Below are 25,931 nucleotides of genomic sequence, written 5' to 3'. Positions count from 1 at the left end.
TATGGTGTAACATCCACGGTGATAAAAAGATGTGTTCATTTAAGTGTGACTGAATCTACAAACTAGCTACAGTCAGAATGATGTGTGTGAACATTTCTGGGCAGTTTGTGTGTGAAACAACGAAAACAGGTATTTTTGATTTTCACCACAGATGATCTCTCAGCTTCACAGGCTGTCAGCTTCACATTGATTTTCTCAGTGAAACTTAGACTCTGTCCTGTGTTGCTGCACAGTGACGTACCTGACAGCAGAGTCGGGCTGCTCTGCTGTCAGGTACGTCCATATAAGGAAGCAGCAAACCTGAGAGTTAACAGATGTGTACAACTGTGTTCAATGATCAATAAAGCTTTGAAATCTGCTTCCATCTCTAAATATTTCAATATTTGAATCTCAGGTTCTGAATCTCTGCTGTGAGTCCTGCATGTGTAAAATTCAAGTTTCTGCAGCGTTCAGATAAATCTGTGAAAGTATGAAACGCTACATGTTGTAAAACGTCCTCCCTCCTCTCTGCAGTAGGTGTGTCAGCTGGAGGATGCAGCTGTAGTGAAGTCCATACAAGGACAGACTGAGTGACAGATGGGGTGGGTTGGGGGGAGGGTGTCCCTGGGGGAGGACAGACTCTCAGGTATCACCCAGGAATCCTGTAAATCACATCCTGAAATGTAAAACAAGAAGAGTCTCAGAGTTTCTCACGTACATAAATAAATACATGAAGCCTTTTAATTGTTGTATTTTGCGGTTGAACGCACAAACATGTCTGTGCAGGTTCAGGGCGCGTCACAGAAGCAGGAACACGTCTGCGCAGCTAAAACATACAAATGTGCAGCAACTGTGAAGCAGGAAGGTTCATCCTTTGTTTTGACTGCATTAAAAGGGGATACGAGCACAGGCGGGTGCTTCCTCACACTGTGAAAGACAATAAATGATGAACACAACACAACAGCAGTTTTACTGAACTGTGAAAATGAGTACGACACGAGGAAAACAGAAAAAAATCAAGATTGAAATCAAATGTAAAAAAATAACAGAGGCAAAAAACAGAAATAAACTGACTTCAGTGGAGATGTCGACCCGTGTGCACCACGAGAGCACAGGTGCAGCACTGTGTGTCGTTCTAATGGACATGTCACTGATTCAGAGGACTGAGAGGAAGAGGATGAAGGCTGAACATTAAAACATGTCTGAGAGGCATGAAGACAACACTGAAACCACAAAAACTTCACCTTTCTGTGAAAAATCATCTGAAATCTGAATTTACAACCAACTAACAACAGCTGACAGTTCAGCGTCTGTGATGCAGCTGCAGAGACGTTTCACCTCTGTACCAGGAAACTGACAGCGTGTCATTATCAGAACAAAGAAAGTTTATCTAGTTACAAAATGAGAGCATGTGAGGCTGTGAACACAGATAAGGCCTGACTTTGACTCAGTGTGATTCTGCTGCTGTGCATCAGTCACAGATCCACCTTCACAGTTTGACTCATTGTGCTGCTGTGAAACTGGAAGCTGCAAATAAGGACAAATTCATCTGAAAGCTGTATGACTGTGTGTGATGCACATCCATGTTTGTTTGATTTTTGAACCAGTGATCTGACTCAGCTGCTCTAAAACGGCTTCACTGCACTGTGATGGTCTGTGAATGTGCACACATTCAAACAGAAAAGGACTCAGCATGATAAACCTGAGCGAGCAAAGCAGCTGTGTTAGTGGGATTTATACAACATTTTCATGATGTCACACAATCCTAGTGAAGTTTGGATTTCTGTTTCTGACTGAGATGATCTGAAAAAGTCAAACTTACAAAGATTTCAGTTTTGCACATTTTATTCTGTGATCATAAATCGAGCAAATGAATCTTTAGATTTGGTAACAACAGAAACCAATCAGCTTGTTTTCCATGTAAAAATGTCATGCTGCGGCTGAGAGAGGAAACAGTAAATACTTTTTATAATGCAAAGCATTTCAGTTCAGTTTTATTTAGACAGCACATCACAGCAACAGTCACCTCGAGGCTCAGTTAACAGTTAACAGCAGCTAACGGCACAGAAATCGTATCATTTGTCATAAAACTGGATTCAAATTCTCCAAAAGCCACAAACATAAGAAGCAAAGTCCAGACCTACCTGTCAGTCCAAGAGGCCACGCCCCCAACTTTAAGCTAGGTAATTTAAACAAATGAGTTAATAATAATAATAAAAACCTCCCATACAGATGTATGATGGGGGAGATTAGGTACAGAGACCAAAACATTTTTTGTATCAGGACGTAAACATGTTTATTTCTACTGTAAAGTTTAAACACGGGAGTCTACGGGGACTGACTCTGTGCTGGAGCCCCTGGTGGACGTTAGAGGAACTGCAGCTTTTAGCATTTCTGCTTCAGCAGGTTTCTGTTTGTTTCATATGCTGAATACATTTATAATGTTAGAGTGTGTGAATGAAAATATACATATCTTAGACGACTATTCCTTAAACTGTGCACAAAATACATTTGTTGATCTTATGATTTGATTTTTTTCCACCAAAATTTGTCAAACTTGACAAATTTTTGATGTTCAGTCAAACATTTTCAATCTGTGATAACTTAAAAAACACACTGCACAGTTTCATTATATTTACAAAGGGAAAGAAAGCGCAGCAGAAGAGGACGTAGATGACAGCGAGCGTGACTTTGTTCTTGTAAACTCACAGCCGCCTCATCCAGCGGAGCTGCAGACTGAAACTAACACAAAACCAAAACTCACTTTCTTTTACACCAGATCAGAAACTTTTAGAAATCTGCATCCGTATGAAATTCTCTCTCCACTCATCCTCTCTCACATGATGACTTTGCACATGCATCAAAGGCAGAAAACCCCCAATAATCAGCTGCTCTTAATCGAGGCCGTGGTCTCAGGTGGAGAAGGTCCGGAGCTGCAGAGCCACTGTGGAGTGAATCATGGATACAAACAACAGAAATGAGCTTCTTGTGTCCCGTGTCCGTCTCTTCCTTAGAGACAGGGTGGAGGAGCCGCTGAGGTGGGTCAGGCAGGAGCAGGACGCCCTCAGGAGTTTATTTACATTATGAATATGTAATATTTTTTTTACATAGTCAATAACAAATGAGAAGAAATACAGATTGTTGTGGTTTTTAATTTGCTGTTATGTTTGCTTTCTTGTAGTCTGCAGGGCCGGTCGCTCCATGGTAGGATGGACTTTCAGCATGAACGGCTTTTACCCGCACAAAACAACATCAGAGAAGCACGATTAGAGAAACGTGCCGCCGCAGGGATTCATAGCCAGCATGGAGTGACACAAACTGCTGTGTGATAAAAATCTGCATGTCCTGGAGTCATCTGATAGAGTCCAGAGTGCAGCAGAAAACACTGAGCTGGAAACAGCTTATTTGTATCATCCAACGTAGATTTCAAATATCTGATTACAGATGTTTGTGCAGGTGTTCTGTCTCTGAGGGAACCTCAGTGATTTCATGAAGCTCAGGTCACTAAATATTTGTTCACAGCTTATAAACCTCAGATGCTGCACAGCCGACATCCCAGAACAGCCACTGATCGTTAGAGTCAGATTAATTCCACACCCACAGTGATCTGACTCAGCTCACAGGCTTATGAAACTCTGTTTTTTCCCATGAATGTTAAAATACTAACCTTGAGTTTGGAAAGACCTTCTGTGTGTTAGAAGAGGAAAACTACATTCAGACCATGACCTGAGTGTTTCAGCCTGTTTCTCTCTGTGTCAGTCCGGCTCACAGAGGCAGGAACAGGACGCCAACGCTTATTCTTGCCTCAGGTGGAGCGTTTATCTGTACCTGCACAGACCTGTGGATCATCAGGCTGATAGCAGCTCTGCAGAGCCACAAAGTCACACCGAGTTCCTCGAGAGCTTCCTGGAGATTTGTTTCATGAGCAGCTACAACTACTAAACTGCTTCCTTTCACGTTTCTGTCTCAGAGAGGAGAATGATGAAGGGATGTTTGCTTTCACCCCTCATGCTCTCGCTTCACTCCAGTCACAGTTTTCCAAGTCAGTGGTTCCTGATTGCAATCATGTGACCAAACATTTGAACTTGAATAAATAAATAAAGTTTTTTTGTATTATTATTTCCTCCTGTTTGACCTCCTGGGTGATTTGTGTGATGTATACTCTATTTTTGGTTTACTGGGGATTTCTTTAACATTCATCAGCGCAGAGAATAAACTACATTTAATCCAGAGCGTACTTCCGGTGCTCCTGGCCAATCAGCGTCCTCGTTCTCAGGCGGACTCCATATTAGATTAAAACCTTTGCAGGATTTTTGTGGCGGAGGAGAAATCAGGATTCCATCTCTGGTGCTGGCCCCTCCCCTTTGACGGATGCCTCCTACAGCCAATCAGCGCGCCAGCTGAGAGCACCTGCGAGGTCCTGGTCACCTGGACCAATTAGAGCGCGGCTGTCAGAACGTTACCTTTTATGGGAAACGCCAGCTGTCCCGCGAGCGCGAATAAAACCGGTGCGCTCGCGCTAATGTTGTTGCAGTAACCGCACAGCTGGGCCAGAGAAGCATCCGCGAGACTTCACCACAGACGCGCCTGACTCACCTGCACAGGTAACACTCAGAGTACAGTTTCTCATGTAGTTCGGAGGTCAAAGTGGAACAATGAGGCTGAAGCTCGGTTTAATTAAAGAGCTCAGATTTAAAGATAAAGCTGCCGCAGCTGAAACACGATGTTACTCTGAGCTGCGGTTTCATTAGAGAGGCGCTAAAGAACAAACCGGTTCTCAAGCCGCTAACTCTGATCTGACTGAGCTCACAGGGGCCGGAGGAAAGCCTCTGTGAGGCCGGAGGATGCTGGTTTAAACCAGCCTGCACGATAAAAGCTGAATTGATGCTGAGATCTTTAAGTAAAACTGGAGGAAAATATACAACAAACTGAGTGATGTTAAAGAGAAAAATGCCAAAGTCAGCTAACATCTCACTGTTTTGTAAAACGTGCAGGTCATGTTTCTTCTGAAACGTAAAGTAAGAAATGTGATGATTTCTTTAATGTTCATGACTGCGTGAGATTTATTCAAGTTTAAAAACTGTCAAAATCCATCTACAGTGAATGAGTGATGACCCGAGGGAAGGGCTGCTCCTCTGTGCTTCCTGTTTCTAACTCTTTCATAATCAGACCTCCTGCTGTAGTTTTCTGTTCAGCCAACTTAAAAAGATGCCTGACTGTAAGCGTGACCTGGACACGTGCATAGAAACTACAGACCTTGTTCCTAATGGACTGAGCCAGATGAGAATCTGGGTTTGCAGAGCAGAAGAGTTTGTTCTGTCTGAACTTGTTGAAATGTTCTCGACTGAAAAAGGTGACAAAACAACTCAGTTTAGCCAGAAGCCCCACCCACCATCAATGTTCCCTCTAATGTTTCACGTGTCTGAGCGAACGCACAAACTCCCTGAGCGTCCCTGGGTCACTGTGAGCGACAGCAGACGTGTGCACTGTGGTCACACCAGCATCGAATCATCCAAGTTACATGGTTTATTAAAGTAATCAAATTACAGCATTTATGTTAGACTACTTTAAATTAACTGCTTTAGCCCACTTACAATGATAGTTTTAAAAAATCTTGTTCCTGACCTGTTCAGTATGTTAACGCTATTGGAACTAAAAATAACTTTAACTCAAATTTTGAAAACTTTTTTATTTATTTATTTTTGCTCTGACTCATAATTATGACAATGAGTCATAAGTAGAGTCCTGTGGCTGAAATATAGTAAATAATGACAAATGTTGGGCAATTAATTATTTACTTCTTCAAAAAAGTTACTGAGTTTTTTGCAGCTGTTTACCTAAAAATGCAGCAAAGTTTTTTCTTGTTTTTTTTTTTTTTAAATAAACATTTCAAACTATTTACAGAACAATCAGCTGTTCTGCATCAAATCTGATACAACACAAATTTTGTGCCACAACAATAAATGCCATGTTCCCATATAATTTTTTTGATTGGTCCCCATAAGGCTGGGGCAGGGGTTTGCTCACAGGCGGAGAGTGTTTTCCTTATAAAACGCCGTTTTTACTGTTTCTTCCTGCAGTAAATATAAACGACGACAGTATTCAGGAAGAAAACCAAACATTGCAGATATTTTTATCAAACTTTTATAAAAGCTGCTATAAAGTCCACACTTTCTCCGTCAGTTGTTCCGTCTGTCCTGCTCACACCTCCAGTGGTTGTACACGTTGTCATTAACGTGGCTTCACTCCACATCAGCCGCTTTGCTAAAACACCGGCACATAAGGACGCTGTCATAGCCTGTCAGCCACGTGGATTAGCTGCGTATATACGAGTGAATCGCATCATTGGCTGGACTGTGGGATAAGGTGGCATCGTTCTGATCCCATTCGGGAGCAGCCAGTCACTAACAATGTAAAACAGAATTGTTAACGTATTTACTTTAAGAGTTTTACCCTCTGATTATGTGAATGACTGTGTTCTTTCAGACATGGATGAAGAAATCTCTGCCCTCGTTGTTGATAATGGCTCCGGTATGTGCAAAGCGGGTTTCGCTGGAGACGACGCCCCCCGAGCTGTCTTCCCCTCTATCGTCGGTCGCCCGAGGCACCAGGTACGAACATCACTCTCAAGAATTTGACTGCAACCCTGCGCATGAGCCTGACGCGTGTAACTGTGTCTGCAGGGTGTGATGGTGGGAATGGGACAGAAGGACAGCTACGTGGGAGACGAGGCTCAGAGCAAGAGGGGCATCCTGACCCTGAAGTACCCCATCGAGCACGGCATCGTCACAAACTGGGACGACATGGAGAAGGTGAAGGACTTTATGAGAGTGACATCTCTCACTACAGGTTTTCTTTAACCTCTTAGGACCTGGCGTCCATATGTGGACATTTTGGGTTATTAAGACCAAAATACTCAATTTCGGCCTGATATCCAGTTATGAGGACATTATACTGCTACTGTTCTGTCAAAATGTTTCCTCATATGTGGCTCATTTTTCTTAGAAACAACAATTCTTTGTTTTCACATTCATCGGGGCCCCAATATGTCCAAATATCAAAGAGAAATTAAAAATGCCTGTTGTGGAAGAGTTTGGGTCTTAGGAGGTTAAACCCCTGAATGAAATCTGACCAGTTTCAACAGAAAACCACAAAAAGCTAAACTGGTTGTTTTTTTTTTTTGTTTTTTTGTTGTTGTTTTTTTTTGGGGGGGGGGTGTATTTGTTTGGTTTGCTCTTGTCTTGCTGCTGAAAGATGCCAACTTTTCAACTTTGAATTCATCACCTGAGAAGAATCAGAGTTCAGACTGAATACCTTCTGATTTAATCGCACTTGTACTTAACTTGCGAGCTGCCTTTGTCGTGCAGATCTGGCATCACACCTTCTACAACGAGCTCCGTGTTGCTCCTGAGGAGCATCCAGTGCTGCTGACTGAGGCTCCTCTCAACCCCAAAGCCAACAGGGAGAAGATGACGCAGGTGTGTGAAGGACCATCTCTGATTAAAGCAGCTGATACACTGAACCTGTTGATCCTGTGAAGGTTTTCTAGCCTGGATGCATTTTGCACTTGTAGAAAAAGAAGTTAATTTCCAGGCTAATGGTGTAATTATAGCACTTGTACATTAAAGTCTTTCTCTGGTGCAGATCATGTTCGAGACCTTCAACACTCCTGCCATGTACGTGGCCATCCAGGCCGTGCTGTCGCTGTATGCTTCTGGTCGTACCACAGGTGGGTCTCCAGCATTTCAGGATCTTGCTGTGCAGAGTTCTGCTTCAGATAAACTTAGTTTAGCTTGGGGCTCGTTTCTTCAGTTGGGGGTTACAGCAGCAGGCTCTGAGTATTCTCTGGCCCTGCTCAGAGCAGCAGCTAGTGATCATTAGAGGAAGCACAAAGCTCAGTGGTTCCAGAGTGACCTGAGTGTTGTCCTGCAGGTATTGTGATGGACTCGGGTGACGGTGTCAGCCACACTGTGCCCATCTACGAGGGCTACGCTCTGCCTCACGCCATTCTCCGTCTGGATCTGGCCGGCAGAGATCTGACAGACTACCTGATGAAGATCCTGACAGAGCGAGGCTACAGCTTCACCACCACTGGTATGTGTGCAGTTTTACCTTCAAGCATGCTGATGTAAAGCCATAATCTTCAGCTACTGCATTTACAAACCATGACCATGAAGTGTCCATTTAACTGTCAACTCTGACCTCCAGCCGAGCGTGAGATCGTGCGTGACATCAAGGAGAAGCTCTGTTACGTGGCTCTGGACTTTGAGCAGGAGATGCAGACAGCAGCTTCCTCTTCCTCCCTGGAAAAGAGCTACGAGCTTCCTGATGGACAAGTCATCACCATCGGCAATGAGCGGTTCCGCTGTCCCGAGGCGCTCTTCCAGCCTTCGTTCCTTGGTTTGTAAATCGTCAGTTACCCTCCAGAGACGCCTGTTGAAGTCTGAATTTTCCTGAAAGGTGCTGAAGCCTTGGTGCATCAGGTCTCTCACTTCTGCACTAAAACTTCATTCAGGTATGGAGTCGGCTGGTATCCACGAGACGACCTACAACAGCATCATGAAGTGTGACGTGGACATCCGTAAGGACCTGTACGCCAACACTGTGCTGTCCGGTGGCACCACCATGTACCCCGGCATCGCCGACCGCATGCAGAAAGAGATCACTGCCCTGGCCCCGCCCACCATGAAAATTAAGGTTTGTTACTTGGTTCTCTTGAACTGTAAACTTGTGCAGTGTTGCACTTTAAAAACTGCAAACTTTAAATCTGTCATCAACTTCTGCCCATGCATGACGGGAGGCTGTGTTGCACTTTAACGGTGCCACTTACACCCTCCTCCTCCTCTGGCATTTGGCACCACTACATAAATCTCTGAAGCTAGTTTTGCTGCCCTCTAGTGTACACTTTTTCAAACTTAACTACCTGCTGCTGTGCATCTCTAGACTGGCCTACAGGTACTTGCCTGCCTCATGTCTAATCTGTTCTCGTCTCCAGATTATCGCTCCCCCCGAAAGGAAGTACTCCGTCTGGATCGGTGGCTCCATCCTGGCCTCTCTCTCCACTTTCCAGCAGATGTGGATCAGCAAGCAGGAGTACGATGAGTCCGGCCCCGCCATTGTTCACCGCAAGTGCTTCTAAAATGCTTCCATGCTCCTCCCCCTCCGCCCTTGCAGGATTCGCCGTACTTCCACTGTCCCAGCTAGACGTGCGTCTGGTTTGTCTCGCATGGACACGCCTGAAGATGCTGTGAATATGAGGACTCGGGTTTTAGTGTTACAGTACAAGTTTCACTTAAACAGCATTTAAAACACACTTAGCAATTCTAGTCCAGTTTGAGGAAAGTTGGTTTGAGCTGTTGCAAACTGTTAGACATCAAGTTCCACTGCATCTCTCTGGTCAAATAACCTGTCATGAAACTCTACAAACTGTTCAGGTAAATCTTTCAATAAAATATCATTTATTTACTTAATCACTGAGTGGTTTGAGTTTATTGCTATAAGCCCCGCACCAATGTTTGCATTTGTTGAATGCAAACATTGAACTCTGGTCTAATCCCACATTTTATGCTGATTAGCAAAGTTGATGGTCCGTTCTCGCTAAATGCAGTTTAGCTTTGTGCTAACTTTAAACAATGACTAGTGGCTGCCATCATCTGAAGTATTGGTACCTGCAATTCTTAAACTCACCCAAACCCTCTAAAAGCACATTTCTGGAGCAAATGCAGGAAATGGTTTTGAAAATTTGATTTATAAAATAGTTTCTGTAAGTTTACATTTGGTCTTGTTAAACCTGCAAACGCTGAGGTGTTGTGCTACAGTTTGTCAGTTTCACTACATTTCACCACTTTGTGGATTGGCTGATCAAGTGAGTGCATAATGTTGGTCATCCCACCATCACCCGCTTAATTGCTGAATACAGAATTTGTTGAACATTAAGAATTTCAGAAGGATCTGTCCTCTCAGCTCAGCTGACGTTCACCCAGGATACAATGCCATCTCCAGACTGACCTGCACACCTGAAGCTCACTGCTGTTGCTGAGCTGACAGTTTTACCTGATGACGGTCTTTAGTCAAATGTACCGGAAAGGAATATAAATAAGCTTCATTCTGACATTGTTTTCCCTGTTTGACCTTCATTTTATCTTTTTTTTTCTTCGTGTGTGTGTGTGTGTGTGTGTGTGTGTGTGAATAAAATGGGCCAATATGTGGTGGCTATATAAGAGCCACTAAAAATATTGTGGTAGGATACAAACGGAGCAGAGGTGATTGGAACTCTTGAGGAATGTACAGAGCGACAAACATTGTGTCTGCAGGAATGAATATATTAATGTTTGAACTTAATATATTTGAGGCAGTAGGGTGACTTCCCCTCTTATGCGCATGTCGATTAACATTATTACCAACAAAGGTCTTGCCAGCAGGGGGGCAGCAAATCTTGGGTGTGACTATTACTTGTATTAATAATATATTAACACACCTGTTGGCTTCTGTTTGCACAAACGTTTTAGTGTATAATTAACATTAAACATGTTACACATAACTGCGACTGCTGCATTCTGCAAACTTGCGGTAGCTCCACAACAGGAACACTGCTCTGTACTGTGAGCTGTATTTTTTTTATTTTTTATGGCATTTCTTTGTGTTTCCTGAGCTTCAGCACAAGTTTAAAAAAAATAATAATAATAAAAAAATTGCTAAAAGCATCTGAACCACCTTTGAAGGCGATGACTGCCTTGTATGTCTCCTGGTTACAGAATAACTCACAATGGACACAGTTGATGTTTTATTGTGAACACAGGTTTAAATAGTCTCTCACACAGAGTGAACACGTTGCTGCAAAATGTTTCAGCTTTGTGTAGACGTTTCATCTGCAGCTAAGCCAGAAGTTTTCAACATTAACTACACACTCACTCAAACTGCAACAAAGATAAAGAAATAAAAAACACGAGCAAACAAAGGATCAACCATCACACTAAAAATGTAAAAAGATGTATGAAACATTCATCACTAACAAACAATCTCATCACATTTAAAAGCACGACTGTTTTTAATTTGAGCAGATTTTCAGGGTAATTTTTTTTGCTCCATCATTAAAAGAGTTTAAATCTGTTCCCCAAGGCTCAACTTTCCACCTCATCTGAGTAACTTACACAAATGAACATGTACATTTCAAAATAATGTCAATATTACGATCTGCCGACATGGGAACAGGCTTAGGAATCAGTAGCAGCTTTGTTGTTTCAGTGTTTGTGTTTCAGCTGATCTCACAGATGAGAGAAATTAAAAAGGCCTCAGATGAACGCACACATGTCAGGAGGACATTTGTCTAAAATTAGAAAAGAAAATCACAACAATAAAACGATGACGTTTCACCACAGACGTAAGTAAAGTAACTTTGGACAGTTAAAAGCTTACATTCAGTGGGTAGGTCACCTTCCTGGTGATGCACCTGCATCCAAGCTGTTACTGACTCGTCAGCTTTTGATTCAGATTTTTGTTCTTCACCTCCTAAATACACACTTGTTTCCTTTTTATGCAAATACACATGCATGTTTTAATACTTCACGTGTGTTTTTTCTGTGGTCTTTGCATCAGTGTGTTACATAAAAATAAAAGCAATGACAGCAGCAGAATAATCCATGAATAGATGCGGTGTTTCATCCTACTGCAGCTTTCTGTTACTTGCTTTCACCTCCTCCTGGTTCAGTTTATCCTCTTCATGCATTCGCTCCCAGATCGCCGTTCTTTCTTTATCCCAAGCGTCTCGATGTTTCTTCACCTGTCTGTCTGTGAAGAGTGCGATATAAATAAACTTTTGCTTCGGTTCATGACATTTACTTACTTTTACTATGATTGCTTCCTTTATTCTCTTGTATGTTTTCATGTCTTTCTATTACAGCATTAAATTAATCTCTGCTTCATGAAGCTTTTCTAATCTATGAGATGGAAAAACAAAACCAGTGATGAGAGCAGATGTTCTCCACACTGATTATGTTTGAGAAGAGGTTTGATTGTTATTTGACAGGTTGTCCAGGTTTACTTAGTGGATTTCCAGTAAATTATAACTGTATACATATAAGGGTGAAATGTTGTTTTAGTTCCATTAATTCAAAAAGACAATATCCTAACTTATGTTCAGAAAAGATGAAGCTGGTGTTGGACACGTTTTGTGGACAGTGTCTTGTATGTAACAGCTCTGTGTGTGCTGTATTTCCAGTGAGAAACCTGCGTGTCACAGTGAAGGTGGTGTAGTTATTGGCACTGACTCGATTTCCAAATGAAACCTTTATATTATTTACTAACTACACAGCATGCTGAAGGTTTTAACAGCACTTCACTTCTTCCACATTTTGTCATGTTACAGCTTTATTCCACAATTTATTAAAATCATTTTTCTTCTCAAAATTCAGCACAATGATCCATAATGACAACGTGAAAAACAGCTTGAAATTCCTGCAAATGTATTAAAATAAAAAAACTTGCAACCAATGTGGATATTCTTGTAAACGTAACCATAGAGCACAAAGTTAACAGGAGCTCCAGCTCTGCTTGGATGACGGATCACATGCCTCCCATCATTACGCTCTACACTTAGATCCATTTTTGTCTGCAACTCCTGAACTTGAAGAATTCCGAGACGGAAATCTGATCAAGACCTGCAAAGGTCTCTCCATCAGCTCTGGGTGTTGATGTCAGGACCAGTGAATGGTCAAAAGAATAATCACTGAAGATGTTCAGAATTTCACAGAGCCTCAGTTTGTGTTGCTGTGTCAAGTCCTCAGGCTGTATGACCAGCAGGAACACATGAGAGCCCTTTTAGTTTGTCTTCAGAGATGCTGGAATGAAGCAGATCTGGTGTGTTGATGAGAACTGTTTCTTTGCTTTGAGTCCACTTTTCGTCCACTCTGTTAAATTTGTCTCTCCCAGTAAGAAGTTTCCCACTCAGACCAGCTGCTCCCCACAGAACAGCCGTCGTCTCCGACACTGAAATGGTAACAAAAATGTTAAAAGTTAGCACAGAATCTACAAATGTAATCTTTTATTGCAACATGTGTTTTTAAATAATACATTTGAATTTCTATAGATTTGTATAATACATTTTTTTATTATACAAAAATAATACAATAAGATAATGTCATAAATTTTGTTTGTGCATCACGACAATTTCCACATTTAGAAATGAAAAAATTAAAATGCAGATAAAATGCAGGTTCCAGATTCCATCCATCCATCTTCATCCGCTTTATCCGGGACCAGGTCGCGGGTGCAGCAGCCTAAGCAAAGAGGCCCAGACCTCCCTCTCCCCAGCCACCTCCTCCAGCTTACACCAAGGCGTTCCCAGGCCGGCCGAGAGATATAATCTCTCCAGCGTGTCCTGGGTCTGCCCCGGGGCCTCCTCCCGGTGGGACATGCCTGGAACACCTCACCCAGGAGGCGCCCAGGGGGCATCCTTGTCAGATGCCCGAACCACCTCAGCTGGCTCCTTTCGATGTGGAGCAGCAGCGGCTCTACTCTGAGCCCCTCCCGGATGGCCGAACTTCTCACCCTATCTCTAAGGGAGAGGCCAGCCACCCTTCGGAGGAAGCTCATTTCTGCCGCTTGTATCCGCGATCTCGTTCTTTCGGTCACTACCCACAGCTCGTGGCCATAGGTGGGGGTAGGGACGTAGATCGACCAGTAAATTGAGAGCTTCGCTTTTACACTCAGCTCCCTCTTCACCACGACGGACCGGTGCAGCGTCCGCATCACTGCAGCTGCAGCCCCAATCCGTCTGTCGATCTCCGGCTCCCTTCTCCCATCACTCGCGAACAAGACCCCGAGATACTTGAACTCCTCCACTTGGGGCAGGATGAAGATGAGTCGGGGATGAGTTCCAGATTTCAGCTGCCTGTAAAGTTTGATTGAGAAAGTCAATCAAAATGTTTGTTTTTAAAACTGTGTTCATTTGCATAATTGGGGAGTAAAACAGGGGGCTGTGTGTAAAGATGGCAGTAGTATTTTTTCATGGTTAATGCAGTGTTTTAGATTATCAGATGGCGCCGATGAGGATGGCTGCCATGATCGCCATCATACTCAGTTTCACGTTTTCCTCGTGTTTTTAACACTTGCAGATTCTGCAACAGTCTGTGTCTAAATATTCAATCTGCACAAACACTGGACACATTTTTATGGACTGTCTCTTAGCACACATTGACCCGAACACTTTTTGTTTAAACAGATTAGTGGTTGTTGTTTTTTTATTTTCTTATTGTATTATTATTTCTCTTTTAAATTGTATTGCATGATTGTTGTGCATTTTACTTATTTTAGTTGCATTTTAGTGTGTAAAGTACTTTGTGCAGCATGAGCTGTTGGAAACGTGCTGTTTAAATGGCACAGATCACCTTCGACCACACAAATGCCCCTGAGCAGAAACTACGCCGGAGGAAAGGAGCCGGGGTCATGGTCCAGCTGATGAACAGACAGCACCATTCCTCACTTCCCACCATTGTTCTAGCTAACATCCTAACTTTGGAAAACAAGCTGGATGAACTGCTGACCAGGATGACTTTCCATCAGGATACTATACGGAGAAATGGCTGAATTCCTCAGTTCCCGGCTTGGCTGGTGTTCCTGTGAGAACAAAAGTACCTCGTTCACATGTGCCCGCCCCCAACCAGCCTTCAGCAAATCAGATCTCCCCATGGTCGTCCTGCTACCAGCTTATAAGCAGAAGCTGAGGCGTGAGCAGCCAATCATGTGCTCGGTTCAATGCTGGACCGCCATCGTCTTGCGTCACTGCTTCCGCACTGCTGAGTGGTAAGTTTTTTCAAGCTGTTGCCAACAATAGTGTGAATGATTGCACACAATGCATCAGTGAATACACTGATGACATCATACCACAGGTTACTGTACAGACTCACTCTAAGCAGAAGCCATGGGTGAAAAAGCCCAACTGTCACCTGGTGAAATATGCTGACGACACAGTTCTGTCACTGCTGTCAGGCCCTCACAGCACCACGGGCCGCTCTGCAGGAGTTTGTGATGTGACAGCTCCACACTTGAACTGAACGTGAGCAACACCAAAGAGATGGTGGTGACCCCTCTCACATTGTTCACCCTGCATTTCAATGGCTCCCCTCTGGGCGGCGCCTCTGCTGCATTTCCTGCAGGACTGAGGAGGAGGAGCACCACCTTTGTCCCCAAAGCCACTCTGCTTTTTAGCTCCAGCCGATAAGAACATTTCCACAGCAGAAACAGAAACTACTCTACACTCTTTTTTTTACTGCCGACACTTTGTTCACTTTTAGTCACTTACAGTAACACACACAGAAACACACAGACCAGACAACATCCCAGTCCTGCTCTCAAACTGGCAGATTTCTTCACAGACACCTTTAATTTTTTTTGCCTGAGGATCCTCAGTGACCACAGCCACACACTCATCATGTGGCACAGAAGCATCCACACTCATACCAGTCAATTCAGTATGTGTTACTCGTGTGCAATATTGAGGGTCTCTGAGCCTAAGAATTTAACTGCTGGTAGTAATATGCCATTGTTACCTGTAAAAATAAAAACTTGAACTTGTTGAACTATTTTTTGCTCGTACTCATGCTGCCCGACATCAGCCAGCGCATATTGGAAATGCCACAGGCACCGATGGGTTTTCTATCGCCCATTGGGGCGCCCTCCTTTTGCGAGGTGCACCTGCTGCTTGCGGCGCAGAGAGGAGGGGGCGGGGCGGCGGGGAGCAGCATCTAATAACCAACTCACAAAATAAAACAAAATAAAAACAAACCAATAAACACAAAAACACCAGACATCATGATGCAGACTTATAATCTGCAGCGATGTTTTTTCAAAATTCTACACACGAAAAGTGAGCGCGAGAGCCCTCAGTGAGCGTGCGCGCTGCTGAAGTCAAAGTAAACTTTATTGTCATCTCCGCTACAGACAGTCCAGCATATAGAGACGAGACGACGAGGCTCCAGTTACAGCAGTGCAAGTAAACAAACAATAAATATAAGAAGAGTAAGAAAATAAATCTACACTTTAGGACTCGGGGTAAAGGATCAATAACAATTTAAAATTTACAGTTTCATGATTTAAAGTCTCACACACAACCCGTCGAAAGGGGAGGGGCCGGCTGCTTCCAAATAGAGCACATTTCATTCATAATGTTGTAAATCCAAGCCCATCATGTATTCATGATTTGAATCCTGGGTTGTGCGAAATCTCAGAAATAAACCCTCGACAAAGTGAATCTGTGAACTAAGATGTAGGTCTGTTAGGTTATGTTGTGGTGATCCTCGAGTTGGGGGATTTGTGTTCATACTGGAGTGCAAAATTAAAAGATGGACAAGAAAAGTTCAAAGTCATCAGGTGCTCAGTTTAGAAAAAATAGAAAAGAAGAGGAGAAACAAAAGATGCAGGTAAGCAGATGTGTGATTGGATAATGGCAGCTCATCCTGAAACAATCAGAATCAGAATACTTTATTAATTAAAGGAAATTATGTGGGTTACAGTTGCTCCAAGAAGAAATGGTAAAAATTGCAACAGTAACAGACTAAACTCCAAACAATACATTATGTTACAGATTCTAATATTAATTGTCAGTTGTTGATTTGTCCTGTTCTCATTGTGTGACGAATGATGATGGCTGTCTGGTAGCTGTTTGCATAGTATGCATACTCTCTCTCTCTTCATATGTGTGTGTGTGTGTGTGTCTATGTTTCTCTGGTGAAATTCAGTGTGGTTCCCACAACAGTTTTATGTTAATGTGCAATCCTTAATATGGTGTGTGTGTGTGTGTGTGTGTTCGCCCGGGGCACCAAACCAAACAGGCTAGGACCGCCACTGCTCCCACCTGTGTGTATGCTAATATATTTGATCATGTTCAGCAGCAGAGGACAGACAGCCTGATGCTAAGATAATTAATTTGCCACAGAAGCTGAAGGTGTTTTCTATTCTTTATTTAACATTTAGAAAAATGCACCTAAGTGTTATTTGATTTTGCACAAATGTTATTTCACAGATGAGTCACTACATCCTCTCCATTATCTGAGAGATCAAGTTTCAAGTTGTTGTTTGTCATAAACAGGCAACAATGGCACATCACTGCCAGCAATGAAATACTCAGCCTCCTCAATATTGCACACAGAAAACTGCACATAAGTAAGAATTAGATAAAAAATAAGATAAACTATATAAATAAAAAATAACATATATGAATAAAGAATAAGAATAAATAAATACAGATTCCTAAAAAATACTGTAGCAGCTGTAGTGCAGAGGTAGTGGTACATACATACAGTGTGTACAGTGATTGTGTAAACCAGGGGTGGGGAACTCCAGGCCTTGAGGGCCGGTGTCCTGCAGGTTTTAGATGATCCTTGATCCAACACAGCTGATTTAAACGGCTAAATGACTCCTCAACATGTCTTGAAGTTCTCCAGAGGCCTGGAAATGAACTCATCATTTGATCCATTTGTGTTGATCCAGGGTGAGATCTAAAAGCTGCAGGCCCTCGAGGCCTGGAGCTGCCCACCCCTGGTGTAAACAGTCCAATATTTCAGCAGCTCAGTGATGGCTTGTGGCTAGAAATTCTTCCTCCATCTGCTGCTGTTGATGCTTCTGTGAAGTGTACGGCTGTGGTGGATGGAACCAGAGAGGATCTTCAGGCCTGTCTACCTGCAGAGGTCCTGGATGGCTGACAGAACCACAGACAGACTGAATACTCTCGATGGTGCATCGATAGCATGTGCTGTCTTTGAGGGTGACATGAATAAATAAAGTTTGGGCCTTTGTGTTTTGAAGATTGAAGACTTTGGGGTTCTCTTTGGACCACAGCCAATAAAGTCTTGGCAAGATGGCCAATCACTTATACCAACAACAGAAATACTGGCACTGATGCACAGGGATGAGTCTCCTGCTACAGCTGAGAATGGGAAGTGCAAAGAAATCTAATCTTATCTGTGTTTCACGTAGTTTCATGCTCCATTTTGTTAGTGGGGAACACTGAGGTCTCAAACTGTGTAAAATAAACACATTAACCAGATTTAAAGGGTTAAAAGCTGAGATGGTGACATGACTGCACTTGTCCAACTCCACAATGAAGCCGCATGAGATTTCTGCATGTTCAGCATCATCTCGTCAGATTTCAGCAGATGTGTTGTTCAGAGGAAACTGCTCAGATCTATCATTCGATCAGAGATGTGTTATATAGAGACGTGACTCTTAGAAACATGGATGCAGGAGAGCAAAACGTGCCGCACACAAGACGTCAGAGACACACCTCAGGGGCAAAAACACAGATGCAGTGAGTGGGTGAAGTGAAGAAGAGGAAGTGTCTCGGTGTCTTTAACCGTCTGCATGGACATAAACCATGTGGACACAGCTGTTCCCACACCTGCCTGCTGTTTCTGTCGTCTCCTCCAGTTTGTGTAAATGATTCTTTAACGTTAGAAAGAAAAGTAATAAAAGCTGAGTTTCACTTTGAGTTTCACAGTCAGTCTGTGGATCTGCTCCACAGAAACCCCCTCTGTGCTGCCAGTAACAGTCTGAGTTTGACTTTTGTACAATAAAAATGATCAAACCTGAAGGATTTAACTCTGAGTACAACAGCGTGTTTCATACATGCGCCTCAGATATGAAATATTTATTTGTCTTAAACATTTTGGTCTTTTAAATGTTTCAAAGCCTTAAACACAAGATTTTTAATGAAGGTGTTTGAACCTGGAGCACGAGCTGCCTCCAAGTCCACGGACACAGTGACTGGTGAAATGCGTGACATCACGTGGATGGAGACACGGAGCCCGATGTTTCAGCTCGAATGTTTCACCGTTTTTGTGCAGATTAAACTAGAAAAAATCCTGAGTGACAGAAAAAGAGACAAAAGAGACACTGAAACATTGTTTGCATGGATGAATGTTTTGTGTTTGTGTAGGTCTGTTTTACATATTATAGCGTGGCACAGTTATTGCTCTTTACACGGACACGCGCGCTTTCCTACAGACTTCCGGTACTGCCTCATCCTCCTCTCCTCGAAACGTTACTCTGACTCTCGGTTTCAACCGCAGCGTCAACAGGTCAGTGAACTAAACTTTACTCTTTATTGTTTTTTTCAGTTCCTATTATTATCATTTAAAGCGGGCACGTGATTGACTTCAAATTGACAATAATCATTAATCATTAGATCAGCTGCACGAGGTCTGATCTAATGATGTTTGATTTTGGAAATATAAGATATTTCCAAAATCAAACTCGAGTTTGAATGTTTGTATCTTGCACCGAGGTGAGGTTTGCGTGAGTGAAAGTTTTATTGTTAATATTTTTGTCAGTGAGAAGAAAATCAAACATCGTGCGATCGTGGCTCAAGAGTTGGGAGGTCGCCTTGTAATCGGAAGGTTGCCGGTTCGAGCCCCGGCTCGGACAGTCTCGGTCGTTGTGTCCTTGGGCGAGACACTTCACCTGCTGGTGATGGCCAGAGGGGCCAATGGCGCGATATGGCAGCCTCGCTTCTGTCAGTCTGCCCCAGGGCAGCTGTGGCTACAACTGTAGCTGCCTCCACCAGTGTGTGAATGACTGGATGTGTAAAGCGCTTTGGGGTCCTTAGGCGGGACTAGTAAAAGCGCTATGCCATTTACCAAAGAAATAAAAAAAAAATCTCAGCTATGGAAAAACGAAGAAGCTCATAAAACAGAGGCTCTGCAGACTTTTATGTTTGTTTCCAGCCCGAGTTTATCATGAAACGCTCAGTGAGACAGGATTTAAACCTGGAGCGCGAGAATGACGTAGGCGTGTTCATGTTCCGTAAACGAGTGGCCGGTAACGTGTGCGCGCGGAGGAACAGTGACTCCTCTGATATGAGACGGGTCCTCTTTACTGACCCGGTGCTGAGCAGCAAACACAGCAGCGCCGACATCATAACCGCCAACCACAGGAGCGAAGCTCCAATAAAGAAAGAGAAAATAATGTGACAGCTTTCCTTCTTTGTCATCTAACTGTCACCTGGAGGAACCATCAGATTTGTTCTTTATTAAACTGTGCCTCTCAGGTACATTTCTGAATCTCTCACTCTGATCTGGTCAGTGATCCTGAAAGAGCTCAGAGGTGTTTGACACGAACACTGCCGCTGGTGTCAAACACACTACAGGGTGTCTCCGACTCAGCCAAAGAGCAGCTGCCACCAAAACAAGGGTGCAGGTTTGATTCCTGTGACCTCAACAATAATCCTTTTCATCAGAGATGGAGTTTGTCTGCAGTCCCCGTGTCTGTGATTGGTGGAGAGCTCAGTCCTGTTAAAGAAAGGAAGTCTCAGCTTCAGAAAAGCTCAGGACAGAATTCAAGGAGAGGACAAAGAAATGCTAGTAGTTTGTTTGTTTTAATATTTTTATTTATTTTACTTATCCATATTAGATCATATTGATTAATACTTTTACCATGTGCCTTTGGCCTGGCATGCTAAATTATACTGTGAATTAAGCCAACGGCCTCCATGCTGCTAAAATTCCCCAACATTTCCTGACATGCGCAGAACGTGACCTTCGTACAGCAGCTGCGTGTTTTTAAGACACGTTTCATAACCACAGAGGAAACAGACACAGTTCACGCTGGCTCACACAAAACTGAAAGTAACCCGAGACAGTGCAGGTCTTCTCGGTTTATACACTGCATATAACCAAACTCAGGATATTTCTCTAAAGATGAGTTTAGTTTTATTTAAATAATTTATTCTGGTTTATTTTAACCCGTCAGCTTTGATCTTTACCTTCATTGGTGTTTAAAGTAAAAAGCACTGTAAAGATGTCATTTCTTATCTTATGTCACTGTTGACGTCACATAATTTACTGACTCACCTGATTTAACATTGCAGAGGTTTCTTATATAAGTCTGAGGACATTCACAGTTTAACCTTTCCTGAAATGTAAATTCAGCTTCATTGGTCATAAAAATCCTGCTGTGAAGATAAACAGAGTCATTAATAAAGTTTGTGTTTGTGTAACTGAATTTTAATTCTTCCAGAAAGCCCAGCAGCTCCTCTCATCTGTAGTTCACGTTGCTCAAGTTCAGTTGGTGATGGGAAGCACAGCATCAACATCGACATCAGCATCTCGTGAGTCCTTCACACTTTAACCCTGAAACTCTGCTGGAGGCAGAGGGGAGGAGCTCTGACCCATGACTGATTCTTATTGGTCAGTCACAGTCCGATTACAAACACAGTCAAACTGTCCAGTCAAATGGCAGATTGCTAAAACATGAAGCAGATTTTCAAAATAAGAGATGCCAATGTCTTCTTCATCTATGAGGGTGTAATTATGTTTTTAATAAAGGATGTTAAATATTTATAACAGCCATGAAAGGCTGGTTTTAGCTTTCTGTGTAAAAAGAGAAGCAACTGTAGAAATATCGTGACACATCACGTTGTGTTAAGACTTACAGTTGCATTAAAGTGTAGGAGAAAAAGGCCTCAGCTCCTTTGATGTTGACTTCAAGAAACACATTTGTGACGGGTTTATGAGGTTTTTGTAAATTATAATAATTTTAGAGGATTGTAATGGATAAAAAACCAGGTAGCTGTTGTTTGACTACAAGCCATCAAAAGTCAGGTTCACAGTCAGATCCATGTTCTTCATACCTGGTTATGAAACACACAGATCATACAGTAAAATCACTCCAGGCTTCAAAACAAGAGCCAACGAGTGACATCAGTGGCTACATCCATCTTTTATACTGCATGTAAAGTGCACCACAAATTCAAAATGTTTAATTTTGAGTTAAAATATTCTGCTAACACTGATCTTTGATGTCCACATATCAGTGATAAAGCTAAATACCAGAAACACCTGTTTGATTCAGTTTTAACAGAAGGTGAACATTAAAGCTCTGAAGAAAGATGCCACATATAAGAAGACTGCTGTTTTATTATCATCATCATTTTTAAGGATGCTCGATTAACCTTCAGCCAAGTCAGTGCTGACATATTATGTCTCAGTGATTTCACCCACATGTGAGGGCAGTAACCCCAAACATTGACTGTAAATACTCAGAGGAGATTGATCGTGTTAACACTGTGTGTGTTATTAGGTTGATACTGTCTGTGGATGGATTTGGTTTATAAAATGATCTTTTCCTGCAGGTTCTGAACATCAAAGCAGCTCGAGCACTGACATGGTAAGAAAACCGTTTGCTTCTGGTGTCTGTGGCTGTGCTTTGATTGATTGATTTGTTTAATTGGAAGTCTCTCATCAATGTGCTGCAGTCACTGAGCACAGTCAGCTTCAAACATTTTCTCTGTCTGTAAATCACAGAGTGGGCGGAGGCCACAGCGCGGGGACTTGATAGAGATCTTCCGTGGCAGCTATCAGCACTGGGCTGTGTATGTTGGTGATGGCTCTGTGGTTCACTTGGTCGTGCCCAGTAAGTCCCGCACACACCTGTCACAACACCCCCCACAGCTTAACTCCTCCCAGTCTGGAAGCAGAAGCTTAAATGACATCACACATGAAACTGATTCATAGCATAAAGGATGAAATCATGAAGCCTTTACTTCTGATCCCAGTTTATCCTTCATGTGTTTGCAGGTTTCAACAGCATCACTGTCATAACTCAGAGGGGGGTTGTGAGGGAGGAGAATCTGAGGGCTGTGGTGGGAAATGACCAGTGGCAAATCAACAACAGCCTGGACTCCACCCATAATCCCCGCCCAGCTGACGTCATTGTTACAGAGGCCAGGAGCTGGGTGGGCAGAGAGATAACGTACCACAGCATCAGGAGTAACTGTGAGCACTTTGCCACAGAGCGACGATATGGTGTGTCTGCGTCGCAGCAGGTGGGTGGAACCATGTAGACAGAAAATACAGAATCTGTTTGCAAAGAACAAGATCTGTGCTGCTGGAAGCTCATTTCTTCCTGTTTGACCCTTTATTTGAATTTTATTATTATTATTATTAACGTTTATTCTACTGATGAATCCCATTTCAGCAGGTTTTGGATTCAGATTAACAGAGAATGATTTGCAGAAACATAATGTAAAAACATCATCTATCTCCTACTGACTAAACTTTAGCTTTACAACATATTCAGCACTGTGAATGTAAACAGGAGATCTTCATGTGGATGTTGTGTCTCCTACTCCCCTCGTGGTGGCAGATGGCCCCGCCCCTCCCTCAGCCTGGTTCTGTTGGAGGTTTCTTCCTGTTAAAGAGGAGTTTTTAAATGAACAGGTCACATTTAAAGTGTTTTGAAAATTGGATCAAAAACTCATTATAAAAACCTCATTTAATCAGATATGCATGTAAAAAAAAAAGCTCAAGCTTTCAAGCTTTTCCAGCACATTACCAAAAAAAGAATGCATGTTTCACATCACCTCAGTAAGAACAAGTCGGATCATCCAAGGTTGAGTTAAACACCTTTGTTCCCTTTTTGCAAAAACAGAGAAAAATGCATCACACAAAGGAAAAGGGTGCCTTATATGCATGTAGTGTATAAAGCACATTTCACTTAAAAATTAAGATGTACAAACGTGAACAAAACAACATGTTAGAGTTCCCCATCTCCTGTTGAAAAACCCCACAAAACAAGAAAACTGCACCAAACACCACCAAATAAAACACATTAAGGCCAAGTTAATACGTCTGCTCATCAGATATTGATGCTTCTTTCCTATGTGACAGATGTTTGTTTGTTTTTTTAAGTTAAGATCTTAAAGGTCAGATTTTTAAATACATTGCCATCTGTATTATTGCTGAAGGCCTAGATTGTCCCCTTTAAAGTGTTTGTGCTGATGAGACAGGCGTGAAGAACGGCACTGACTGGACGAGAGAGCACAAACTCTGCTATTGTCATTTTCCATCAAACACTCATTAAAACATCAGCCTGCAGGCTGTTAGTGCACTCATCCTCGACTGTCCGGGGAGGGGTGGGGTCACACGTTGAAGCAGACATGCAGAGGTGCACGGCAGCCCAGGCGGAGGAATTTTGCTTTTACACTCATTTTATTTCTCTATCTGATAAGAAACTAGGTCTGAATGGAGTTTTGAATCATGGCAGTCTTCTGTTCATCAGGATGTCTGCTCACTTCCTGTGATGTTTTCTCCCTGCAGGTGCCTCAAGGAGTGGAAGACTTTGCCAGAGCGTGGGATACAGTTACTGATACAGTTACTGATACAGTTACTAATGCTGCTACTAATGCTGCTACAGTTACTGCAGGCCTGAGACGATTTTGGTAGGCCTAAAGCAAACTTTGTGTGAGACGCTAAAACATTCCTGTCATTACCATAAAATCACACAGTTCTGATCACTGAATCCACACGCCTACGTTAGTGTCCACAAAGAGATGGACAGAAGAATCATCAGGAAACCTCTGACTTTATTTTAAAATACAGTAAGTGGAAGATAAATGTGGTTCCTCTGTAACGGCTGCAAAGCCAGAGCTACGATTAGATTACTCCACAGTGCTTTTAATCATGATGTGCTTCCTTATATCACTTCATCCACTGGCCCACAGTATACAAATACTGCATCTTCACAGAGTTTATTGTCATTCTTACATTTTTATGACAAACAAATAATAAAAAAAATTTTCCCCAAAAGTTGATTCTGTTCATCTGGACATTTTTTGAAGGAAAAAAACTTCGTCACTCATCTTCAGTCTCAGCTGACTGCAGGTCAGGTCTTATAACCAGGACATTTGCATAATGACTGAAACTATACAAAACAGTTTCATGGTGAGATGCATTGACTGCGCTGTCATTGTGTCATCGAGCAAAAATTAAAGGGAAACTTTCAAACTTTCTTTGATTCATGCAGAATATGGACAAAACTCATTTTGAGGTCTATTTCAAACAAGTGATATTAGGCACAGACTCTAAAACGTCTTTTCCTCATGTGTTTATACTCATACTGACACGCTTTCAGTCACAGAATTGACAGAATAGTGTCATCAATCAGTCATTCAATCGTTTTAATTAGCAGTAATCAGCCCCACAGAGAGGAGCTGCTATTTAACTGATGACATGTGAAACGGGTCAATCAGCTGTTTGCTTAATTTGAATTTCTCTGAAGTCTTTGAAAAAATACAAGATTCATCAGAAATGTAATGATGTCAGATAATTTATCTGAATATAAAACTTATAAAAAGAAAAATCTGCAGCTGACAGATTTTGTAAAAGTACTACTTTAGTAACACTACAACAACAAATTGTTTTCATTCAGGTTTCTGAAAATCAGGAGAAACTTTCAGGGGAAAGAAGACAAAAACGATTTCTCTCCACAAATTTTGACTTTTGTTGCAGGATCTTTAAAACAAAATGAAAAACAGTTCTGATACTTTCCTGCAAAACAACAAAGCACATCAGTTCCACTTTCACTGGTTCCACTCGTCATTTTTGTAATGATGTAATAATGATAACCGTCTCTTCTACAACAAGTGAGAAATGTATTCCTTTGGTTCTCTTTATTAAACCTGAATTATTCAGATTTTTATAAAGTGTTTCAATGAAGTAAAACGAGGGCCGTCTGCATGACTGCGGCAGATTCAGCTCAGTTCACTTACTCAAAAAGACCTAATATACGTGTTCATGTTCAATTTAAAGGGTTGAAGACGACTTTCATCAGAAACTTTGAATTGTTCGGACGTCTTGGTTAAAGCAGGATCCTCAGTCTCAAATCTGTCACAGCTCACATGTTCTCCATTGTTCTCCTTTACAATCTGACACGAGTGCTTTAACATCTCTGCGTGATCAAGTTTCATCTTCCACGAGGATCTGTCTCTGCACAGTCTGATCACAGCTTCTAAGGGTGGACGCTTGGTGTAGTCCTCAGATGAGCCCTCCTCTTTGGGATTTGATATCACAATGACTTAATGGACAAGAATTTCACTTGAGTCAAAACTTGTTTCACAGGTTTTTCTGAAGCTGATGTATTTTTGTGCACAGCAGTGAGAAATGTACTTTGCAAACGTGCGCATC

At 42.3% G+C, this 25,931-nt stretch overlaps 2 protein-coding genes across 2 annotated transcripts; both read left to right on the top strand.

The window, feature by feature from the left end:
- The first annotated feature begins 6,460 nt into the window (after window positions 1-6,460).
- Window positions 6,461-9,118, top strand: LOC146621883 (actin, cytoplasmic). Its single transcript, XM_085367608.1, has 8 exons — window positions 6,461-6,590; window positions 6,663-6,791; window positions 7,347-7,457; window positions 7,624-7,708; window positions 7,912-8,073; window positions 8,188-8,379; window positions 8,495-8,676; window positions 8,975-9,118. Exons 1-8 carry the CDS (start codon window positions 6,468-6,470, stop codon window positions 9,116-9,118), a joined length of 1,128 nt encoding a protein of 375 aa, XP_085223734.1. The 5' UTR covers window positions 6,461-6,467.
- An 11,921-nt stretch (window positions 9,119-21,039) lies between these two features.
- LOC146621882 (phospholipase A and acyltransferase 3-like) lies at window positions 21,040-24,191 on the top strand. The gene is made up of 5 exons (XM_085368582.1): window positions 21,040-21,076; window positions 22,100-22,134; window positions 22,272-22,380; window positions 22,545-22,792; window positions 24,066-24,191. The coding sequence occupies exons 1-5, from the start codon at window positions 21,040-21,042 to the stop codon at window positions 24,189-24,191; spliced, it is 555 nt and encodes a 184-aa protein (XP_085224708.1).
- The last annotated feature ends 1,740 nt before the right edge of the window (window positions 24,192-25,931 follow it).

Source organism: Diplotaxodon limnothrissa, linkage group LG12 (assembly GCF_057381915.1).
Source record: "Diplotaxodon limnothrissa isolate DT_005_m linkage group LG12, D_limnothrissa_male_GT1.1, whole genome shotgun sequence".
NCBI lineage: Eukaryota > Metazoa > Chordata > Actinopteri > Cichliformes > Cichlidae > Diplotaxodon > Diplotaxodon limnothrissa.
This window is presented reverse-complemented; position numbering and strand designations above follow the sequence as displayed.